General features: G+C 44.3%; 1 protein-coding gene and 1 pseudogene across 1 annotated transcript in view; both read right to left on the bottom strand.

Moving 5' to 3' along the window:
• Positions 1–3028: 3028 nt before the first annotated feature.
• LOC132223024 (ADP/ATP translocase 3-like) lies at positions 3029–5350 on the bottom strand (annotated as a pseudogene).
• A 4756-nt stretch (positions 5351–10106) lies between these two features.
• The window catches only part of LOC132223023 (zinc finger protein 135-like), a gene marked incomplete at its 3' end in the record, with an annotated part of 46401 nt that continues 33013 nt past the window's right edge, over positions 10107–23494 (bottom strand). The window contains exons 3-4 of the mRNA XM_059678416.1: positions 11103–11607; positions 10107–10769 (exon numbers count right to left, since the gene is read on the bottom strand). Coding sequence (XP_059534399.1) covers positions 10107–10769; positions 11103–11607 — 1168 coding nt within the window. The remainder of the gene's footprint in view (positions 10770–11102; positions 11608–23494) is intronic.

Genomic DNA, 23494 nt, shown 5'->3' with positions numbered 1-23494 from the left:
TGAAGCTATGGAGATAATAGCTACCGAATGTTTACTACAGGTGCCAGGCCTGGAATTCAATGCTTTTCATGCATTATTACGTCATTTAGCCCTCTTTGCAACCTGAGATTTTATGAAGAGGGAATTGAGGCTCAGATGCTTGACATAAATTGCCTGATTGTAGAGTTAATTAAAGGCAGGACTGGAAGGCAAACTATGTGTTTCTAATAACAGAGCTCTGACTTCTAATGTTAGGCTCTGCTGCCTCCGGAGAGTAGAATTGTTAACGCACAGCCATTAGAACCCATAGATGTTGTAGTAACAAACAGCCCCAAAGCTTCAGTGGCTTATACTAAAGAAGGTCTCTTTCTTGTTGATGCCACATGTCCTCCCTGGTTCTCCAGGGACCAGGTAAAGATGCAGCCACTATGTAGGTACCTGCTAGGTGTTAGTAGCAATGAACAAGGTGCACTCACCATGTAGGTAACTTCTGGTGTTAGTAGTAATGAACAGAGAGAATGTCAGTCTCTGATTCCAGACTCTTGTGTTAGTAGTGACAGTCTTCACTCCCACCACATTATTGGGTCAAAGCTCATCACGGGGCTGTAGCGACATTCAGGGCTTTAAAAGGGTAACCTGATATACTTGGTGGGCCCTATGAAGGAAACCATAAGGTGCCAATCAATCTGGGGGACTTTGGTAGGAAATAACCGCAGGAGTTAGTCTGCATGGATTGCTTTCTCTTCATCCAGGTGCACTTAGTCCCTGAGCTTCCCTAAGCCATCACGGGCAAGATTCAAATGCATGAACTTCAAAAAAAGGCGTTTGGTCATTGTTCACTGGCAGTAAACTCAGAACTACTACTGAGTGAGAAGTTGTTTAAATCCCTGGCTTATCTCAGTTCCTACACTGTGGTGAGGGAGAAGACACATATGATAAGAGAGTTGATCAGGAAGCACACAGGACTGCAAGCATTCCAGCATCCATGTTCTTTTACATCAACATCACTCACTACCCAGCCTCCAAGTCTCTTTATCATTTCAATTGCCCTGGTGGGCACTCCCATTGGGGATCATAGTAAAATATGCTGACATTTACATCAATGGTGACCCTGTGCTTTCCACTCATTCTGTGCATGAACATGTGCTAAATGTGTTTCCTTTATTGTTCTCCCCATCCCCACTGGGGCTCCTTCCTCCTGCTGGTCACAGTGCTCCCTGATGGCCATGCACTCCCACTAGATTACCAGGATACAGAAGTTCTGGAGTCATGCACTGAGCATACCTAGGTACCTTCCTCTATTAGGTGTCAGCATATCTTTGACATGGGCAGGGGTGTGACCTGTTCTCCAGGGACCAGGAGTCTCACAGGACTGTCCCTCTCCTCTCCAGGAATGTCCAATTCCTTATTCCTAAAATGGATAATTATGGGCCTTAGAGTTCTTCCCCTCAGCGTTGCCCCATATTCATCCATATGCATCAGAAATCAGGCTGCACGGAGGACAACTGTCTCAGGCAGGCACATCTGTGATGTGTGAGGACCGAGGGTGTGGACACTGTTGACTATTCCAGACTCAGGAAGTATCAAGTTGTCTGTCCTTGGGAGCTGGCATTCTAGTGGAGGACATCCCAAAACAAATGGGGTAAGGTTGCTACAACAGGTGATAAGACAGAAACGTGAAGCCAGGGTGATCACTGCAGTCTCCCTCAGACAGTGTGGGAAGAGGTGTGAGGGCCAGGATAAGTCCATACGGGGCATATATCCTCTGAGCACAGCTCTGCATATATGGAAATGTAAAACATTCACGTATACTGCAACAGTTTGGTAAGTAAAACATACATCTATATAAAGAACGTTTACCAGAATCATCTGATCTCAGTGGAAGTCTGTCTTCTTTCACAAAAGAGGCTACTAGAATCATGACCACAAATGAGAATAAACCCACACAATTTGTGCCATCCTCATGATCCCCTCATTGCTTTTATTCAAGCACAAAAATCCCCAATGCTTTTTGAATAAAGTAATCTGTTTATTTTTTTTAACTTAGGTTAGTCTTTGAGTGATAAAAATTAACCTACCTGTGAGAGAAGGTGATTCTGAGGGATTGCAACATAGATTTGGAAACTAAGGAGTGTAGAGCCCATGGTGAAGTAGAAATTGTGCTTCCCTAGAGAAACCCAGGTTTCTAATGTCTAAAAACACTAAGTAGGAAGCATGAATTGGGCAACTAGCAGACTTTCTTTTTCTTTTTTCCCCCTCACCCTACGATTCTTGTTCAATTTACTCTAGAGAGGATGGAAGGGTGGGCGGATGTGGGGGGAGGGGGGGAGAGGGAGAGAGAGAGAGAGAGAGAGAGAGAGAGAGAGAGAGAGAGAGAGAGAGAGAGAGAGAAATCCACAAGGAAGACACACATCCATTGGTTTCCTTCCTTATGTGCCCTGACATGGCCCTAGGATTAAACCCCCAATTGAGGTCTTTGCCCTTGACCATAATGGAACCAGAGACCATTCACTCCTGGAGCCAAAGCACTGACCACTGAGGAACTGGCCAGGTCTTCCAGTCTTTCCTCAAACACAGGATCCTCTGGAGACCTCGGAGGCTGATGGTGGTTTTCTAAAGATGATTTTTTTTTCTTTTTTCCCCCTCCATGTCTGGGTTTGTTTGCAGAATGCCCCACAGAGAAGGGTTTTGCGGATACTTCCCTGTGCAGAGGAGAGTGCGCAAGCACGGATGGAGACATGATTTCCTTTAAATAAAAGCTACCCACAGAGGCCCGCAAGGCCGGGAGGGGCGGTCCTGTGGGGCGGGGGGCGGATGGGAACCCGCAGGACGTGGGAGTGCCCCCCCCCATCGAGGCGTTGAATGCAGTGTCAGTGGTCATGATCAGAAGGGTTTCATCCTAGAGACAAACCCGGTGCTCCCATCATCTGGCGAGGGGGACGGGGGGGCGGGGGGCGGGGGGGACGTTGGAATTTTCTGGAAGGTCAATGATCGGTAACCATGAGGGGCCTCCGCGGCCCTGCGGCCCCGTGTCTGGGCTGTGGGACCCCTAGAGGCCCTTCTGCAGCTCGAGGGACAGGACCAGCACGAAGGCGATGCCCCTGCCCCTGAGGACGTTGGACCAGGCGCCCTTGAAGGCCTTGGCGCTCTCAGCCCTGAGGACCTGCCACCGGCGCTCAATAGTGCGCATGTGCAGGATGCCGGCTCCTTGGCGCCCGACTTCAGCGTCCTCCTACACTGCCCGGGGCCAAAGGGGTAGGAATCCAGGCCCGCCAAGGCATCACAGACCGGGGGATCGTCCAGCTGGTGAGGATGTGGGTGTTCTTGGGGTAGGGGGGCCTGGCTTTGGCCATGGTGTACACCCCAAAGTAGGCTGCCTGGTAGCTGATGATGATGCCTTGCGTGGAGAAGCTGAAACCCTGGTACCAGCCCCGGATGCCGTCCGACTTGCTGATCTGCACCAGGCAGGCTCCCAGACCCTTGAACTTCTGCTCAGTGCCCGATATCCCCACGTCCGCCACCAGCCGGGTCCGGGTGAAATCCAGGGGCAGAGGAAGCAGAGGGAGGTGGCCAGCCAAGTACCTCCAGGACTGGGTGTGCTTGTCCGCGCCCCCCAGGGTGACCTGCTTATCCTTATCCTTGAAGGCGAAGTTGTGTGCTTGGGTGGGGAGGTAGCGGATGGCAGATGGTGTTGGCCATGTCGCCCCTCCAGAAAGACAGTGCGCCCTGCTCCTCGGGGATGGACACGATGCAGTCCACATACTGCTTGTCGGCCGTGATCTGCTGTCTGGCATGTTGCACCTGCAACAGTGGCTTGACCTGCTCGATAGGAGCCACGGCTGTCTTGGTGGAGATGGCGGTGGAGGAAGTCCTTGGTGAAGGAGATGGCCTGAGGGCAGGAATCTGAGTGGAGGTGCAGAGAGGAGCTGGGAGTGTGGGTGCCTCTGGCTCAGCAGCTGTAGCCACCGCCCCGATCAAAAGGCTAAAGATGATTTATTGAGCTTGATTTATTGTAAAGGTCCGAGGCTCTTCATTATCTCAAATATTATTGCATTTGTTCCATATCCTGTCTCATTGTTGTGAGTTTTGGCCAGATCCTCTGAAATTCTGTGGGTGCTTATGATCAATTCTGCCTCTGTGTATGTCATTTTCTTCTGGGGTACTATCCTTGTGGTGAGTATACTAAAGTACCTTACAGATACACCTTTAAGCAAAAGTGTCAGCCACTGGACTTTTTATTTGCATTCAGTTATGGAAAATTCCTCTGGTACAGAGGTACCCAATGGAAGGTAGCCTGAGGATCAAGTTAATCTGTGAGCCTTCCTCCAGAGAAGGTCAAGTCCGTCCACAGGGCCTACAGTTCAGCCATGACCCCACTTTCTGATCGTGGTTGTCGAAACCAACCACAGTGACTATCGTCAGCTTCCTGGTCAAAGCACATGCTAAACTGTGGGTTCCACCCCAGTAGGTGGCCTGTGGGAGGCAGCATATCGATGATTCTCTTTCATCATTGATGTTTCTATCTCTCTCTCCCTCTCTCTAACCTCTCTGAAATCAATAAAAACATTTTGAAATGTATTTTTAAAATCAATAAGATGTAAACAAAACCTTAAAGAAATATTTAAAACTTGCCATTTCCCAATTCTTTTACTATTTTATTATAAACTGTAAATCTGGTGCACAAAATGCATGCACGAGTAGCATCCCCAGACCGGGCCAGTAATTAGGGCTGATCAGGGCCTTCCGGCTGCCAGCCGGGCCCTTCCTTTTGGCTGTGAGCAGGGCCTTCCTTCATTCCACGCCGCCTCTTGGTGGTCAGCGCATGTCATATTGAGTGATCAATCACCAAGTCAAACTCCTGTGGGGACAACTTGCATACTAGGCTTATATATATATATATATATATATATATATATATATATATATATAGACTAGAGGCCCATTGCAGGAAGATTCCTGCAAGAATAGGGCTTCCTGCAGCTGGAGCGAAGCAGAGAAGGGACCGAAACCCACTGAGGCAGGCTTCACTCCCGCCTTGTTTCCCTGGGGCCTCCGCCGCTTGGCTCTGTTACTGTCTCCACCGCCTCTACTTTGCTCTCTTCTGCAGTGCTTCACTTCCTTCTACATTGTCTTCAGTCTTCGCTCCCAGCTGGTATATGCAAATTAACCGCTATCTTGGTAGGGTTAATTTCCATGTCGTCATTCTGATTGGCTGGTGGGTGTAGCAAATGTACAGTCAATTAACATCTTTGTCTTTTATTAGTGTAGATGTTCTTGAGGATACTGATGGCTACCTTATCAATATGTTGGAAATAAAATATGATGATTTGCTACTGAAATATCTTATCATATCCTTGTTCAGTACCATCATTTTGGCAGTTTGAAACTAACCACAATGAAAGGATTTACATGAGGGAAGTTAATAAAGATTATAAACCTAGACTTCACTTAATGTATTATTGAATGCTTATTCTTAGAAAAGAGTGGAGGAGAATGTTAACAATGCATATAAAACCTGTAAGTATATGGTACATGTGGATTCAAATTGTACATAAGTTAAAAATTGAGAATAACATCTTGCTTACAATATTCAAAACCCATAGTTCCATACAGGAAGAAGTCATTCAGTTATTGAGGAATCAGTGAAAGTCAAATATATATCTTAGATTGTCAATTGTCCTCATATTGGTTAAAATAATAATTTATTTTTAAAATAGGCAAATTTCTGAGCCATCATCTTAACAAAGGAGATAAAGACAACGAAAATAAATGTATGAAAAACTTTTCACCATCAAAAATTCTTAGGAAATGTAATGAAAGCAAAAGCAAGTTCATATATAGACAATTCCAGACCTACTCTTTAAAAAGATTAACCATTGCATGTCCTTGCAGGGTTGAACAAAAACTGGAATTTTTATATGCTGGGCATGGGTGGGAAGGCAAAGTGCATGACAATTTGAAATCACAGTTCTGCATATGTTAAAATGTGAAACATTCACCTATACTGCAACAGTTTTAGTTGAATGGATATCTATAAAGATAACTGAATGAAAATATTCCAAACAGATTTATTTATAACTAGAGGCCTGGTGCACAAAACTTTGTGCTCTTGGTGGGCGGGTTGTCCCTCAGCCTGGCCTGCACACTCTCCAATCTGGGACCCATGGAAGGATGTCCTCCTGCCGGTTTACAGGGATCAGGCCTAAACTGGTGGTCGGACATCCCCCTGACAATCTGGGACTGCTGGCTTCTAACCACTCACCTGCTTGCCTGCCTGATTGCCCCTAACCACTCTGCCTGCCAGCCTGCTTGTCCCCAACTCCCCCCCCACCACTGACAGCCTACTTGCCCCCAAATGACTCCCTGCCAGCCTGATCACCTCCAACTGCCCCCTGTACCAGTGTCCTCACCCCTACTACCCCCCCCCCCACCAGCCTGCTCACCCCCAACTGCCTCCCTGCTGGCCTGCTCACTCCAAATGGCTCCATCTCCTATTTCATTTGTGTCCTTTCCACCCCTAAGTTAATGTCGTGTCCTTAATATGTGGTTATCAGATGTCTCTCTAACTGAGCTTGGAAACCTTTCACGTTTCTCTTTCCTTTCCTTTCATCTAAGGATAACTGAGCTCTGTGGTTTGTGCAGGACCAAAGGCCCTGGGAGTACAATGTTGAGCCCTCTGAACACATTTTATTCTTTATTGTATTATTTGATTCCTGGGGCTGAATTAAACATGAAAGGAGAAGAAAATATACCCTTAGATATAGAATCTGAGTCATTACCCAGAGATTTCTGTGGGAGTTGACACTGAGGAATGAGACACATGTGTTTATTGGTCAGTTTCCTCAACTATGGACCAAAGGTAGATCCTGCCCCTTGCATCCTTTGGAGGTTGGATATGATGCATCCAGAGGGATTAACTGGAAGCTCTGAGAGTAAGATCAGAAGTCAACAGACACTTGTTTCCTTTACCCAAACAGAGTTAGAAGAACACAACTCCTGTTATCATGACAGCAGCAAGGGCCATGTCTTTGGGAGGAGGAGCAGGGAATCAGGGCTTCTTCCTTGCTCCTTCCCCACCCTCCCGCCCTCCAACCCTGCACTGGTCCAGCTGCTATCATTAGTGTGGATCCACTCAACTCAAGCTCTGGCCCCGCCCATGTCACAGGGAGGAGCATGCACAGTTTGTTGCAGACACAGAAGCAGCTGTGGAGTAGGGAGGTGGTGGTTTTTCCCCTGAGCAGTTGCTGAAGTCCTTGTTGAAGTCTCCACTCCAGAGCCTGCGAGTCCGAATCCTGGGAGGCTACCCATGGAGGCACCACATTCCTTTCAGTAGAAACTGAAGATTGATTGGAACCTGCCTGCTGAGGGAAAGGATCAGGAGGTCTGCCTTGCACCTCCGGAGCCCTGGGCCGGCTGGGACCACACGCAGGGTGGTTACCCCACGATCGCCGTGCCCCACCTGAGCAACACACCACGTGTGGCCTCACTTGGGGGCGGGGATGGTGGCACCCACTGTCCCTCCCTGCCTACAGTATGCAAATTAGCCGCCATTATGTTGGTGGTTAATTTGAATATTGCTCTGATTAGCCAATGGGAGGTCTAGAAAAGGTACAGTCAATTACCATGGTTGTCTATTATTAGATAGGACACCCCAAACCTGGAAATAACCAATTTTATAAGCAGATCAATAGCTGAAGTAGTTATTCAGAGAATGCAATACTAATCAGAAACAAAACAAATTCAATATTCACATAGCATTTTTGTTGAATCTCAAAATATCTGTGTAGCCCAGGCTGGTTTGGCTCAGTGGATAGATGAGCATCGGCCTGTGAACTGAAGGATCCAAAGTCCAATTCCAGTCAAGGGCACATGCCTGGGTTGAAGCCTTGATCCCCAGTATGGAGCAAGCAGGAGGCACCTGATCAATGATTCTCTCTCATCATTGATGTCTATCTCTTTCCCTCTCTTTCCCTCCCCCCTCCCCACCTTCCTCTCTGATAAGAAATAAACTATATTTTTAAAATATATCTGTGTAGCATTATGAACAACGGTGCTTGTTAAAAAGTACACACTATATCGCACATACTAAACTATGAAGAATATAAACTAATCTAATGTAAATGATGGAAAAGTAATGATTGCATGAAAGACTGGGAAAGCCGGAAAGAGGGATTATAAAAGGGCAGGAGGAAAATGAAGAGTGTGGGAAATGTAGATTTAGAGTTGTTGTATGGAAAATAATAACTAACAAATAAAAAATACAGGAATAAACTCTGCTTTCACCTTGTGCCACAGTTGGATGGGTGTCATCCAGTGAACTAAAAGGTTCCTGGTTGAACTCTAGGTCAGTCCGCAGACACAACTGGGTCCTCATTAAGGGGTGTGTGGGAGAAAGCTCATGGATGTTTATCTCTCTCCCCCCATGCCTTCCTCTCTTTCTAAGCAAAATAAAACAAAGCTATTTTAAAAATATGTTTTAAAAAGAACAAGAGCTGTGTTTTGTGTACTCACAACTGAAAGCCTACTTTTGGCACACCTTGAATATAGTTACAGAGATTATTTCACGTGTGATGGCTTCACAGAGTTAGTGCACTTTCTTGCACGTCAGTTTCTATATCCTGGGAGAAACATCATTGCCTCAGTGGCAGCAAATATTGGCAGGCAGTGAAGACTGCTGCCATGGAATCAACAACAATGCTGACTGGTGAAAAAAGACATCCTGGGACTGATTACAGGATTATCCTTCCTTTAGCTTTGAGTTCTTACATATTGAGAAATGACTTTGTGGTGAACACCTTACAGGGACCAGGGGAATCCACAAATCCATTCAATTATTTTACCTGCCAATGACTTCAGCTACAGGAAACACTTTTGGATGTGCTGAGAATGTGTGTACAAAAAGGTCACACAGGGGACAGGCCCAGGAACATTTGTGGATTCATGTTCAGAAGAGACAATTTGCATATAATTTACTGCAGTCTCTCTCATCACTATGAATACAGTGTTTCTGTCTCAATGGTAGGTTAACCTCAGAGACTTACAATAAAAGTCACAAGACGATGAATTTTTGAACTTCATGGCACTTGGCTTCTTTGTAGTATGTGGGGAGGAGGTCCCCTAAACATTGACAAGAATGAAGTAATACAAACTGTGAACAAAGAACATAATTCATATTGTTCACAGAATGACGGCAAAGGTCTCATCTTCTGGGTGACCACTGACTGCACGCATAACCAAGGTACCAGGATATAAATTAAGACCACAAAGGTATGCAGTCTTTCTTTCAACACCTTAGGAAGCAATGCAAAATAAGCCAGTTTTGGATGAAAAATGATTTTCTGCCATCATGTTCTCCTTCCCAAAGCACTGAAGGTTTGACGTCCACACAATATTGCTTCACATCTACCTGGTGACAGATCACAACAGTGCTTCCAAAACATTGCAGGCAGTGAATAGAATCATCACAATTAAAGGTACAACAGAAAAAAGAATGTTACCCAAATATCATATTTCATAACCAGCGATGTTCAGATAGGTGAAATAGAACCTAAGACAATCATCACAGCATAATGTGAGAACCACAACTACCTGCAAGAGGTATCACTTCTTTTCTGAGGATGGCTATTCTGGAAAAACACTGGACAAGGCCCATTCCCTAGTCAGACAGAAAGGAATGAAGATCCTGCCAAGAGGTCAGAGTATTTAGAATTGATTCAAGCAAAAAAAGTACAGTGTGATTGTGACTGATTCACACTGTTCAGGTGAGCCAGGTAGTAGAGGTGAAATCACTTCAGCCACAATCACACATAGTGACATCAATCGGATAGGAGGCCTGGGCAGAATGGCAACTTCAAGTAGCTCCTTAAAGCCTCACATGTACCTGAAACTGAGGAGGAATCTAGCAGAGTGTCTGTCCTGATAAAAAGGGATAATATTACAGCAACTGTGTACCATAGAGTCTCCTTCACGGTTGTTATTCTGAGTAAGATTAAGGAAACATTCCCCTTACATTTAAGGCTTTTCTCTTGTGTGAACGGTCAGGTCTCTCATGAGGCCGTATTTTCGGCTAAAAGATCTCCCACAATCTGTACACTCATTAGGCTTTCCCCAGTGTGAACATGCTTGTGGATAAGGAGCTGACTATTTTGGCTAAAGGATTTCCCACATTCACGACACACATAAGGTTTTTCTCCAGTGTGAACTCTCTTGTGGATAAGGAGCTGACTATTTTGGCTAAAGGATTTCCCACATTCACCACATTCATAACGTTTTTCTCCAGTGTGAACTCTCTTGTGGATAAAGAGGTGACTATTTTGCCTAAAAGACTTTCCGCATTCACTACATTTATAAGGTTTTTCTCCAGTGTGAACTCTCTTGTGGATAAGGAGCAGGCTACTAACCCTAAAAGACTTTCCACATTCACCACATTCATAAGGTTTTTCTCCAGTGTGAACTCGCTTGTGGATAAGAGAATAATTGCAGTTAAAAGCTTTCCCACATTCACTACACACATGAGGCTTTTCTCCAGTGTGAACTCTCTTGTGATTAAGGAGATGACTATTATCCCGAAAAGACTTCCCACATTCACCACATTCATAAGGTTTTTCTCCAGTGTGAACTCTCCTGTGGATAAGGAGGTGACTGTTTTGCCTAAAAGACTTACCACATTCACTACATTCATAAGGTTTTTCTCCAGTGTGAACTCTCTTGTGGATAAGGAGCTGAGTATTTAGCCTAAAAGGCTTCCCACATTCACGACACACATAAGGTTTTTCTCCAGTGTGAACTCTCTTGTGGATAAAGAGCTGCGTATTATCCCTAAAAGACTTCCCACATTCACCACATTCATAAGGTTTTTCTCCAGCGTGAACTATCTTGTGGATAAGGAGGTGACTATTTTGCCTAAAAGACTTTCCGCATTTATTACATTCATAAGGTTTTTCTTCAGAGTGAACTCTTTTGTGGATAAGCAGCAGGCGACAAACCCTAAAAGACTTTCCACATTCACCACATTTATAAGGTTTTTCTCCAGTGTGAACTCTCTTGTGGATAACAAGATAATAATTGCAGTTAAAAGCTTTCCCACATTCACTACACACATGAGGCTTTCCTCCAGTGTGAACACTCTTGTGGATAAGGAGCTGACTGTTATCCCTAAAAGACTTCCCACATTCACCACATTCATAAGGTTTTTCTCCAGTGTGAACTCTCCTGTGGATAAGGAGGTGACTATTTTGCCTAAAAGTCTTCCCACATTCACTACATTCATAAGGTTTTTCTCCAGTGTGAACTCTCTTGTGGATAAGGAGATGACTATTATCCCTAAAAGACTTCCCACATTCACCATATTCATAAGGTTTTTCTCCAGTGTGAACTCTCCTGTGGATAAGGAGGTGACTATTTTCCCTAAAAGTCTTCCCACATTCACTACATTCATAAGGTTTTTCTCCTGTATGAACTCTCTTGTGTATAAGAAGGGAACTATTGCGGGTAAAAGCTTTCCCACATTCACAACACTCATAAGGCTTTTCTCCAGTGTGAATTCTCTGATGTCGAATGATCTTGGAACTCTCACTGAAGGACTTCCCAGAATCTGTGTACTCATACCGCTTTCCTCCAGAGTGAACTCTTTTATGTCGAATGAGGTTAAAGATTCCTCCATAATATTTCCTACATTTGCCACACTCTCCAGAACACACCTCCTGACATCCAACAACTTTCAAGTTGTGGCTAGCAGCGTTTTCACATTCACTCCACTGGTGAAGACTTTTTCCACTGAAAAATTCCTGTGAAATCTCTCTGCCACAGTGTAGCTCCTCAGTGTTATGAGTTGCCTGGTGCTGGAGAAGCTCTGAGGAAGTTTGAAAATGTTCCTCAACCGCCCTGTTGGTTGAAGTCAGCTCTGATAAGTAAAAGCTGCAGCTGGTCGCAAATGAGGCCTTATCCGTGGCTTCTTTCCAGGATATCTTTTCCCTGGAATGCCTCTGTTGCTGGTGAGTGTTTTCACTGGAACATACCTCTCTCACAAATGGCTCACATATGAAGCCTTTGTGCTCCAAGTGTGCTGCTTGTAACTCATTCAGGTGCAAAATATCTTTTAACACCGAGAAACACTGCTTACATGGATGGTTCTTCTGGGTTGATGGAGCTGTCTTAGAATCCCTGACCTGTGACTCTCCTTCTATATATACATGCTGAGAAGCCCAGGTCTCCTCATCATCCTTTTTATGCCAACAATCTGAAAACAGAAAAAGGGTGAGGAAATGAATGTTGATTTTGGTGACAAAGGGAAGTTGTATTACAAAAGTGTTTTGGACAGGACACTTCGGCTTCATGCAATTTTCTGAAAAGAGATGTTCATGAAGGTTTATAATAGGCTTCAGCGAAGTTCTGGGCCTGGGAAGATCATAAAGGAAGGAAGACCACACCAGGAATATGACACAAAAATGGCAAACACCACATTGAAGAGAGGTAAGACTTCCAGCCCTTCCTTACGCTAACAGTGCTTAGTAGGGCTTGTCTGCAGGTGACACAGACAAGCTCTGCAGAATTTTGTTTATATCTTATTCCAAAAAAAATTCAATAAACGAGTAGCTGTTTTTTGAGGACTACTTAAGTAGGTATGTGCACCTCCTAACACATGTGCAGGTCAAAGTTGATCAATACTGCAGAGGCAACCGTGCAGACGAGCAGGTGATAGAAAAATGCCACAGAAGTGAACATGACTGAATGCTAGGAAGTCATATGTGAAAGGACATGTCAGAAAGTGTAATGTAGTTAAAAGGAAAGGTAAAAATGAGGTGTAAGCAGTAGCACCTCCATCTGAGCAGTGATGAAATCTAGCTGATTCCTGGTATAATTTGAAAAGAGCCCTTGTGTCACACGTTCTCCTGGTTTCCACTCAGCTGGGCCAGGCCTCCACTAAAACCATCCTACATGTTTACCCTGTGAAAAAAAAAACTAGGATTCTCCCTGTACCACTTTCTCAACAAAATACATAAAACCGAAATATTCCAAGTGTTAATGAAAGATGACAGAGGGTACCATGCAACCCAGGTTTAGAGCAAATCCACTAGGAATAGTTTTGAGGGAAGGTAATATGACAAACACCAATTGAAGGAGGGTCTTACAAGAACAGCCCATGGTTCATGTAAGTAAAGAACATAATCAGGCACAGGCAGTCACCCAGAACCTTTATCTGGAGGAAAGGTGCAGAAGTAGAAGCCATGGATCTAGACATAGTCACTCTCCCAGTTAGATAAAAAGCAGGTGGGACCCATTAAGCTGTCTGTAAGACGACTGGCTCCCAGAGGCATCCTGAAGTTTCTGTGGAAAATAATGTTAAAGAAGATTGTGGAGTTTATTTCTCAGGGCTCTCCACACAGCTCAGAACTGGCATCTATAGCACATTTCACATGAGGTTGAGGAAAATTTGCAGAGCCCAAGGTCTGGCTGCAGCAGAGAGAAAGATACAGGTGGAATATAAAGGACGAGATGCCATCACCTCAGTCTATTAGGAGAGATGTGAGGGTCTTACCTCCAGATGATACAAGTGCAAATACTTCCAGCATCACTTTGCAGTACAGAAGTCTCTGTGCCTCATCAAGGATTCCCCACTCCTCTGGAGAGAAGGCAATGGCCACATCCTCAAAGTTCATATCCTGTCATAATGGGGACAGTTTAGTCCATTATCAGCTTCTCTCCAAGAATTTTGCATTGATCATACACCACAACTTCCATATCCATCTGCTCCCTACACTTCTGACTACAAAGAAGATATAAGGCCTTTGTTTCATCAAAGACACTCACTCCTTATATTCCTACTGATACAGTGTCTTCCCACGACAATAAGGACAATGAGCATATAGATCCTACCCGCTCTCCACTACAAACATGTTGTCCACACTGCGCCTTTCAATACAGTGGGAGTCATGAACATAGAGTACGGAGAGATGATGTCCATAATGAGATTGTGGGTGATTTGACACTGTTCTTGTAAGGCAATAACCTTGTTGTTCCTTAGATTCTCATTCCAAGACCCTGAACATTTTGGCCTCACACTTTACCCGTGTGACAACAATCTTAGGGTGCTGAGCCATCACTTTGCACTTCCTGCTGCACATAAATCTTTGCACCACACTTCTCTCACACAGCTTCATTCCGAGAGGCATAATGCCAATGGTAACACGAATACATCGTAACTTGGACCATTTTTCTTAATCATCTTCTTTTGCAATACTCCAATTCACCCCTTCAGTAATGTATTTCTCTCTTACCCTTCACTCTTCCCAACGCCAGCCAAGATGACACTGATGTATGCTCTCTCATTCCTATTGCTAACTGTGACTGCCCTCCACAACAAAAGGCAGTTTGCACATATATTTCACCTAATCTCTGGAACAAGAAAGTACCACTGCAATAGACCCTCTTTTCAGGAATTAATCTGAAATTAACCATATCACATTATCCAGATATTACCAGAAATGAACTCCACTTTCATTCCCTTTTATGTTGATTTCAGTGGCCCTGCAGCCATGAATGCACATGCCGTATCCAAGTACACATTACTCTTTCTACCATAACTCTCTCAATCCTACACTCCCACAATCCCAGCACCAATAGTCATCTCCCTGACTTCCTACTCATTACTCAGTAAGTGTGGTTTGGTTAACGCCTGGAAAATTCAAACTCAATTAAGTTCTACACCAACATCATAGTCCACACTCAATGAGGCGCCTTCACTCTTTCCGTCCACAATCAATGAGGAGCCTTCAGTGCTTCTATGTAAACCTCCCTCCCTGATTGTTTTTCTCCTTCAACCTCACCTATTGAGAACCACATCAAATCTCAGATATCCAGAGCCCACCTCTTCTGGTGCTGAAGTTAATGTCCCTTCACAGGTCACAGCCATCAGCACTCAGGTCCTATCACCTGTGGCCCTCTCTCCCAGGTCCAGTGTGTCTCACATATGACCACTCATTCCCGTATGTAAATTAGTCAGACTACTGACCACACCAAAGCTCTCAACACAATCGCGGTGTGTGATTCACAAGTAAAGTTGCAATAGCTGCATTCTCACTTTGTTTTAATTGCTCTTTGTCTCCAATTAAACAGGAAAAAAAAGTTTTTAAAAAAATGATCTACAACACTACCCTGCTCACTATACCTCGACTTTAAAGAAGTTTTCAACCTGAACTTCTCCTCAGAGTACCAGATGCTCATGAAGTAATCTCTGAAATATCACACACCAAAACAGATAAAAAATAAGTTTGGTATCCTCAATGAACATTACACTTGTACTCTGAATATCTGCATCTCAGTTGATGGTGCTTCCATACCTGCAGCTCCAAATGCAAACCTTCAAGTCATCCCTGGCTCTTACCTCTCTCTCATCCTGAAAATTAGAAAATCCACTTCGCTGCACATAAAACACAAACCCAGAATCAAACAGCTTATTTCACCGCCACAGTCACCAGCATGGGCCACTAAGCATCATGCTCACCACAGCAACCTCCTTCCTAGACTTTCTACCACCTCCCTCACAGCCATTTGTTTTGTTATTCTTCAGCCACCAGAAGTCTAATGAAACCTGGGTCAGATCACCTGCCTCTGCTGCTCGAAATCTTCCATTACTCCCATCACCTGCAGAACAGACGCCAAAGGTATCACAAGCTCCTCTAGACCTCACTCCTGTCCCATTGTTACCAGTTCCTATTTTTTAAAAAATGGACACAAGCCCCAGCTGATTTGCTCAGTGGATAGAGCACCAGCCTGTGAACTGAAGGGTCTCGGGTTTGATTCTCATCAGGGGCACATGCCAGGCTTGTGGGCTTGATCCCCAGTGGGGGGCTTGCAGGAGTCAGCCCACCAGTGATTCTCTGTGATCATTCTGGTTTCTATTTCTGCTTTTCTCTTTCTTTCAGGAATCAATAAAAACTTTTTTTTTAAAGGACGCCGGTTGGTTCCTGAATGAGCTCAGTCTTCACTCTAAGCCTTTGCACATGAAGGAACCTATGACTGGAAGGTCTACTCACAACTGATTCCACTGTTTGCCAAAAACAGGGACCATTTCAGACAAACTTAGACATGTACTTAGAATTCTGGGCTTGGTGTCTCATCAAGGTCCCCAGATATAAGGGCCAGAAGAGAGGCCAGACAATCCCAGGATAACACTACCTCAGAAGTTGTAAGACTGTGAGGCCCTGATATCAGTTCCACAAAACTGTATCCTTAAACCACCCTGCATTTGCAGGAATCTGTGTTCGGAGAAAGATCTGTTGAGACTCTGGCCACCAACCCCAGGATCCATGGGCTCAGACTGCTCAGTACTGTTTCCCAGTCAATAGGCCCATGTGTCCTGGAGATGACCACATTACTTCAAGACTCAGTCTTCAGTGCACACTCTTGCCAGTTACATTATCTTTGATAGGACTTCTGCCTCCTGTCCCCAACTGCAATCATCTCTCTTCTAGTCTATTCCTCCTTTGAGCTGCTTTCGGAAAAGTTTAAAGAACTACCTTACACAATGTCCCTCTTTTGGTCAGGACCATTCATATCCCCATTTTCCTGAGAATGAAAGTAAACAACTCGTGCCAAACTCTGCCTCATCTTCTTTGTTCCTTTAAACACAAAACAAGCACTGGGTTTCCCAAATTCTCCCGGTTCGGTCACACCGTCATGTCCTCGCATGGAGGTATTGCAGCCTATGAACCTCTTTTCCCCATCACACCTTTTGTCACATGGGCAAGGATGTGACCTGTTCTCCAGGGACCAGGAGTTCACAGGACTGACCCTGTCCTCTCCAGGGATGTCCAGTTCCCTATTCCTAAAAGGGATAATTATGGTCCTAAGAGTTCTTCCCCTCAGCGTTGCCTCATATTCATCCATATTCATCAGAAAATGTATTAGGCTTCATGGAAGGCAGCTTTCTCAGGAAGGCACAGCTGCGACCTGTAAGGACTGAGTGTGTGGACACTGATGATTCGGGAAGTATCTAGTTCTCTTTCTTTGGGAGCTAGAGTTCTAGTGGAGGACATCCCAAAAGCAATGGGGCAGGGTTGGTACAACAGGTGATAAGATAGAAACGTGAAGTGAGGGGTGTCACTATAGTCTCCCAGAAAAAGCCTGGGAAGAGGTGGTAGGGCCAGGAGAAGTGCATACGGGGCATATGTTCTCTGAGCACAGTTCTGCATATATGAAAAGGTGAAACATTCACCTATACTTCAACAGTTTGATAAGTAAAACATACAACTATATAAAGAACACTTACCAGAATCATCTGATCTCAGTGGAAGTCTGTCTTCTTTCACATAAGAGGCTACTAGAATGAAGACCAGGAATCTCAGAATAAACACACAATTTGTGCTATCGTCATGATCCCCTCATTGCTTTCATTTAAGTACAAAAATCCCCAATGCTTTTTGAATAAAATAATCTGTTCATTTTTTAACTTAGGTTAGTCTTTGAGTGATAAAAATTAACTTACCTGTGAGAGAAGGTGATTCTGAGGGATTGCAACATAACTTTGGAAACTGGAGAGTGTAGAGCCCATGCTGTAGTAGAAACTGCTTTCCCTAGAGAAACCCTGTTTCTATTGTCTAAAAACACTAAGTTGGAAGCATGAATCGGCCAACTAGCAGGCTTTCTGTTTTCTGCCCCCACCCCCAGATCCTACAATTCTTTTTACATGTACTTCTAGAGAGAGTTGAATGGTAGAAGTAGGTGGAGAGAGAGAAAGAGAGAGAGGGAGAGAAACATCCGCAAGAGAGAGACACATCAATGGCTTGCCTCCCTAATGTGCCCTGACATGGCCCTGTTATTCAAACTGAAACTGAGGCCTTTGCCCTTGACCGTAATGGAACCAGAGACCATTCTCTCGTAAGCCAAAGCTCTAACCAATGAGTAAACTGGCCAGGTCTTGCAGTCTTACTTAAAAAACAGGAATGCAATAGCGGCATCTTGGAGGCTGATTTTGGCTTTCTAAATATGATTTATTGAGCCTGATTTATTGTGAATGTCTGAGGCTGTTCATTATCTCAAATTTTGTCTCTTTTATCCCATGTCCTGTCCCATTGTTGTGAATTTTGGGTAGATCCTCTGAACTTCTGTGGATGCCTCTGTGTAAGTCATTTTCTTCTGGGGTACTATCATTGTGGTGTGTATACTAAAGAACCTTACAGATACACCTTGAAGCAAAAGTGACAGCAACTGGACTTTTTATTTGTATTCAGTTCTGAAAAGTTCCCTCTGGTATAGAGGTACCCATCAGAAGGCAGTCTGGGCCTCAAGGCAAACTGTGAGGCCTCCTGCAGTGAAGGACAAGACCGTCCACAGTGCCCACAGTTCAGCCATGACCCCACTTTCTCATCCGGGTTGTCAAAACCAACCACGGTGACTATCGTCAGCTTCCTGGTCAAAGCACATGCTGAATGGTGGGTTCCACCCCAGTCAGTGGTCTGTGGGAGGCAGCCTATCAATGATTCTCTCTCATCATTGATATTTCTATGTCTCTCTCTTTCCCTAACCTCTCTGAAATCAATAAAAACATTTTGAAATGTATTTTTAAAATCAATAATATGTAAACAAAACTATAAAGAAATATTTACCACCTGCATTTCCCAATTATTTTACTATTTTATTATAAACTGGAGGCCTGGTGCACAAAATGCATGCATGAGTAGCGTCCCAAACCTGGGCAGCAGTCAGTGCTGATCGGGGCCTTCAGGCTGCCAGCCGGGGGACTTCCTTCATTCCATGCTGGCCTCTGGTGGTCAGCACATGTCATATGAGTGACCAGTCTCCCAGTCAAACTCTTGTGGGGACAATTTGCATATTAGGCTTTTAGATATATAGATGTTTTTGCGGATACCGACTGCTACTTTATCATATGTGGGAAATAAAATACGATGATTTGCCTACTGAAATATCTTATCATATCCTTGTTCATGGCCATCATTTCGGCATTTTGAAACTAATCACAAAGAGGGTATTTACATGAGGGAAGTCAACAAAGATCACAAACCTAGACTTCACTTAATGTGTTACTGAATGCTTATACTTAGAAAAGTGTGGTGGAGAATGTGAACAATGCATATAAAACCTGTAAGTATATGATACATGTGGATTTAAACTGTACATAGGTTAAAAATGGAGAAAAACATTTTCCTTACAGTATTCAAAACCCATAGTTCCATAAAGCAAGAAGTCATTCAGTTATGGAGGAATGAGTGAAATTCAAACATATGTCTTAGATTGTGAACTGTCCGGATATTGGTTAAAATAATAAGTAATTTTATAATTAGGCAAATTTATCAGCCAACATCTCAAGAGAGGAGATAAAGAAAATGAAAGTAAATGTATGAAAAAATGTTCACCACCAAAATCTCTTCGGAAATGAAATGAAAGCAAAAGCAAGTTCATATATAGATAATTCGAGACCTACTATTTAAAAAGATTAACCACTGCCTGTCCTTGCAGGGTTGAACAAAACTGGAATTTTTATATGCTAGGTATGGGTGGGAAGGCAAGGTGCATGACAATTTTAAATCACAGTTCTGCATATGTTAAAATGTGAAATATCCACCTATACTACAATAGTCTGATTAGTCGAATGCATATCTATAAAGATAACTGAATGCAAATATTGCAAACAGATTGATTTATAATACCCCAAACCTGGAAATAACCAATTTTTAGACAGATCAATAGGTGAGATAGTTATTCATAGAATACAATACTAATCAAGAACAAAACAAATTCAATATTCACATAAGCTTTTGTGTTGAATCTCAAAATATCTGTGTAGCCCTGGCTGGTTTGGCTCAATGGATAGAGAAATAGAAAGAGATAACAAATCCTCTCATGTGTACAGCCAGACAGCACAAAGTAGCTTTCGCTTCACACAGACTCTCATCTCATATTCATACACCAGACAGTGTGAGTTTTTGACTTCCACCAATTCCTGACTAATTGCATAAGGGAGCTCTATGGTTTCCCGGGAGGTGATCAAGCTCCCCTTCCACTTGCTTGGAGTGGGCCTAATTGATAGGGGGTCGAAGAAGATGACTGACCCAAACCCATTTTGACAAAGACAAAGACAACAAAGAACAAAGACAAAACAAACTAGACAAATGCAACCGAAAGTTGCCCAGAACCTGCAGCTCGCTCCTTGAAGTCATGAAAATTTTTCAAAAAACATTGCAGCGGTGTGCACACAGAAGCAGATGACTTTTTGACAACAAACACCAAGATAACAAACACCAGACAGACAAACCTGGTGCAGTCTAAAGCAGCACAAACCAGAGACCCCGGTCACCATGGTGGCCGCGGGTCAGGACCATGAGTACCGCTGCATTCAGCCCTCTATAAGGGTCCTTCTATGGGCCGTCCCAATTCCTGTTTAACAACTGGTCTTCCTTACCTCTCTCGAGAGTCCAGGTGGCTCGGTTTCCGAATTGAAAGTTTTGGGTGGAATCTCCTCCGTCTCCCTGGAACCCGGAACGGAGACTGGAGGCCTCCTTGGTAGTCCTTCCCCACAGGGATGTGGGTGGGGTATCTCGCTTTGACCTCTAAAAGTTATGGGTTCACTCAGCGAGACAGACCACCGACTCAGAATTTAAATTTAAGAGCCTTTATTAAGCTGGCCAGCTGGCTACAGTTACAGCACCCTGCCGAAGCAGAGGCTGAACTGCAGCCCCGAATTCAATGGCCAGCGACTACAGTTACACCCTGCTGGAGCAGAGGCCGAACTGCAGCCCAGACTACAAGAATTACAGCATTTTTATTTGCAAAAACCACAAAGTTACAAAACCTTGTTTACATAATTACTTCTTGACACAGTATAGCATCATACAGTGACTACCTTCCTATCTATGTGTTCAGAGTACAGAGTGCCGGGAAGGGGCCATGACACCGTATCTCAAGGCCTGGCCTGCTGTCAGTACCTTCCTATCTATGTGTTTCAGGAAGAGGCAGCACAGAGCGCCCCTTCTGGGCGAAGTGCCAGTTATGCAGCCCAGTAGAGTGAGGGTTTGCACTGAAAAAGATGTCTCCAACTCGTGCATCACTACAGAATGCTTTCTGCTGAAAATATGCTACATCTGACTCAGTCAGGTGCAAAATATGTTGTAACACAGGGAAACACCCCTTACACAGAAGGGTCTTCTGGGTGGCTGGAGCTGTCTTAGAAGCCCTGACCTGTGACTCTCCTTCTATAGATACACTTTGACCAGAACAGGCCTCCTTATCACCCATGTTGTGCCGACAAACTGAAAAGTGAGAAAGGGTGAGGAAATGAATGTTCAATGTGGAGACAGGGCGAATTCCCATTGCAAAGGTGTGTTACACATCACAGTTGGTACATGCAATTCTCTGAAAATCAGAGATGTGCAGGAAGGATTAATAAGAGGCTCTTGTAACTTTCTGGGCTAATGAAGATCACAAAACAGAAAGGCCTCGCCAGAAATATGACTGAAAAATGGCAAACAACACATGGATTAGAATATGGAGCTCCGGCTAATCCTTCAACTAACAGCATTCAGCAGGGCTTCTTGACTGGGGAAGGGGGCAAGCTGAGCAAGAGATTGGCTCCCTCTTACTCCAAGTGAAATTCAAGAAAGGAGTAGCTGGTTTTGAGGACTAATTACCACATATGTGCACCACGTAACACACGTGCATGTCAATGTTGCAGAGGACTGCAGAGGCACCAGTGCAGAGAAACAGGTGATGAAGAGGTGAGCAGTCATCACTGGGCCAAAGCTACACAACTTGCTATAGTATTCAGGGAAGAGAATATTACAAACAATTGAATGAAAGCCTTAAAACAACAGCCATAGTTCATGTAAGTGAAGACCATAACATGACCCAGGTTGCCACAAAGAACCGTTACCCAGAGAAAGAGTACAGAAGTTGAACCCATGCATATGGACACTGTCAGACTCCCATGAAGAGAAAGTGCAAGCTGGGTCCTATGAAGTTCACTGCAAGACTCCTGACTCTCTGTTTCCTCTACTTTTTGAGGAAATAGATGTTAGGGATGTTCATGGAGTCCTTTGTTCAGGGCTCTACATCCAGCTCATCCCTGGCAGCCACAGCACATTTGACAAGGCAGTGGGGAAAATTAGCAGAGGCCATGTTCCCACTGTGGGAGAGAGAAAGCTCTGCCTGAGGAATAAAGGAAGAGAGGTCATCACCTCAGGACACTGGGAGAGCATCAAGGTCTTACCTACAGATGACACAAGTGCAAACACTTCCAGCATCACATCATAGTACAGAAGTCTCTGAGCCTCATCAAGGAGCCCCCATTCCTCCTGAGAAAAGACAATGGCCACGTCCTCAAAGCTCATATCCTGTCATAATGGGGACAGTACAGCCCACGATCAGCTTCACTCCTAAGATTCTTAGTCTGTCATACTCCCCACCCTCCACATCCATCTGCTCTGTCCACTCCACACATCAGAGAAAATACCAGGCCTTCATCCCATGAAAGCCATTGTCTTCTTATATTCCTACTGACATTTTGTCTTCCCACTATAATAAAGGCAGATAAGACACCTGAGCTATGGACTCCTGTGTGCACCACACTGACTTTTATCAACAGAGTGGGTGTCAAAACCATAGGTTAAAGAGAGATGCTGGCCATAAAGATAGTGTGAGTGATTTGATACTGGTTTTGTCAGGAATACCCTCATATTGTTTCTCAAAGACACCAAATACATGGCATCACACTGCACCCTCTTGACTACAATCCCAAGGTACTGAGGCCATGGCTTTGCACTACCTGCTGCACAGAGTTCTTTGAAAAACACTTCTCTCACACAGCTTCATTCTCAGAAGCACAACTTCAAAGGTAATGCAAATTTGCTGTGGTGAGGACAAATAGTTTCCTAATCACTTTTTTCCAAAATTATAGTTAACAACTCCATAATCTTTTACCCCTTACCCTTCTCCCTTACCCATTTCAGTGGAGATTTTGAAGCCTGGGTAATACTGGTGTAGGCTATCTCATTCCTATCAATCTGTGTGTCACCCCCAACAACAAAAGGCAGATGGTTAGTTAAATTGCAACGAAGCTCTGTACTTAGAATGTAGCACCAAAACACCCCTCTTTACAGGCAATCACCCTAAAAGTCACTGTACTGAATCATCCAGACACCACCAGAAATGGACTCACTCGTCATTCACTCTTATGTCAATGACAGGGTGCTTGGCCATCAATTCACATTCCCTCTTCAAGTGCACATCACTCTTTTCCATACGTGGTTTACACCTGCACTCCCTCAGCCCAAGCCCCCACAGTGCTCTCCTTGGCCTCTGACTTAACTCAGCATTTGTTGTCCAGAGAATGCTTGCCAACATCTCTCACTTAACCGCGACTCAAGTCCCACACCCGATGGCGTTCAGACCATGCCCAGTGAGTTTCACAGATGACCACTCAAGTGTCTAAGCTAATCCACAAGACTGTCTGCAACTCGCCAAAACCAGGCCACACCAAGGGTCACAACAAAATCCTCGTGAG

Source organism: Myotis daubentonii, chromosome 21, assembly GCF_963259705.1.
Source record: "Myotis daubentonii chromosome 21, mMyoDau2.1, whole genome shotgun sequence".
Classification (NCBI taxonomy): Eukaryota; Metazoa; Chordata; class Mammalia; order Chiroptera; family Vespertilionidae; genus Myotis; species Myotis daubentonii.
Note: the sequence above shows the minus strand (reverse complement) of the source record. Positions and strands in the feature narration are given on the sequence as shown.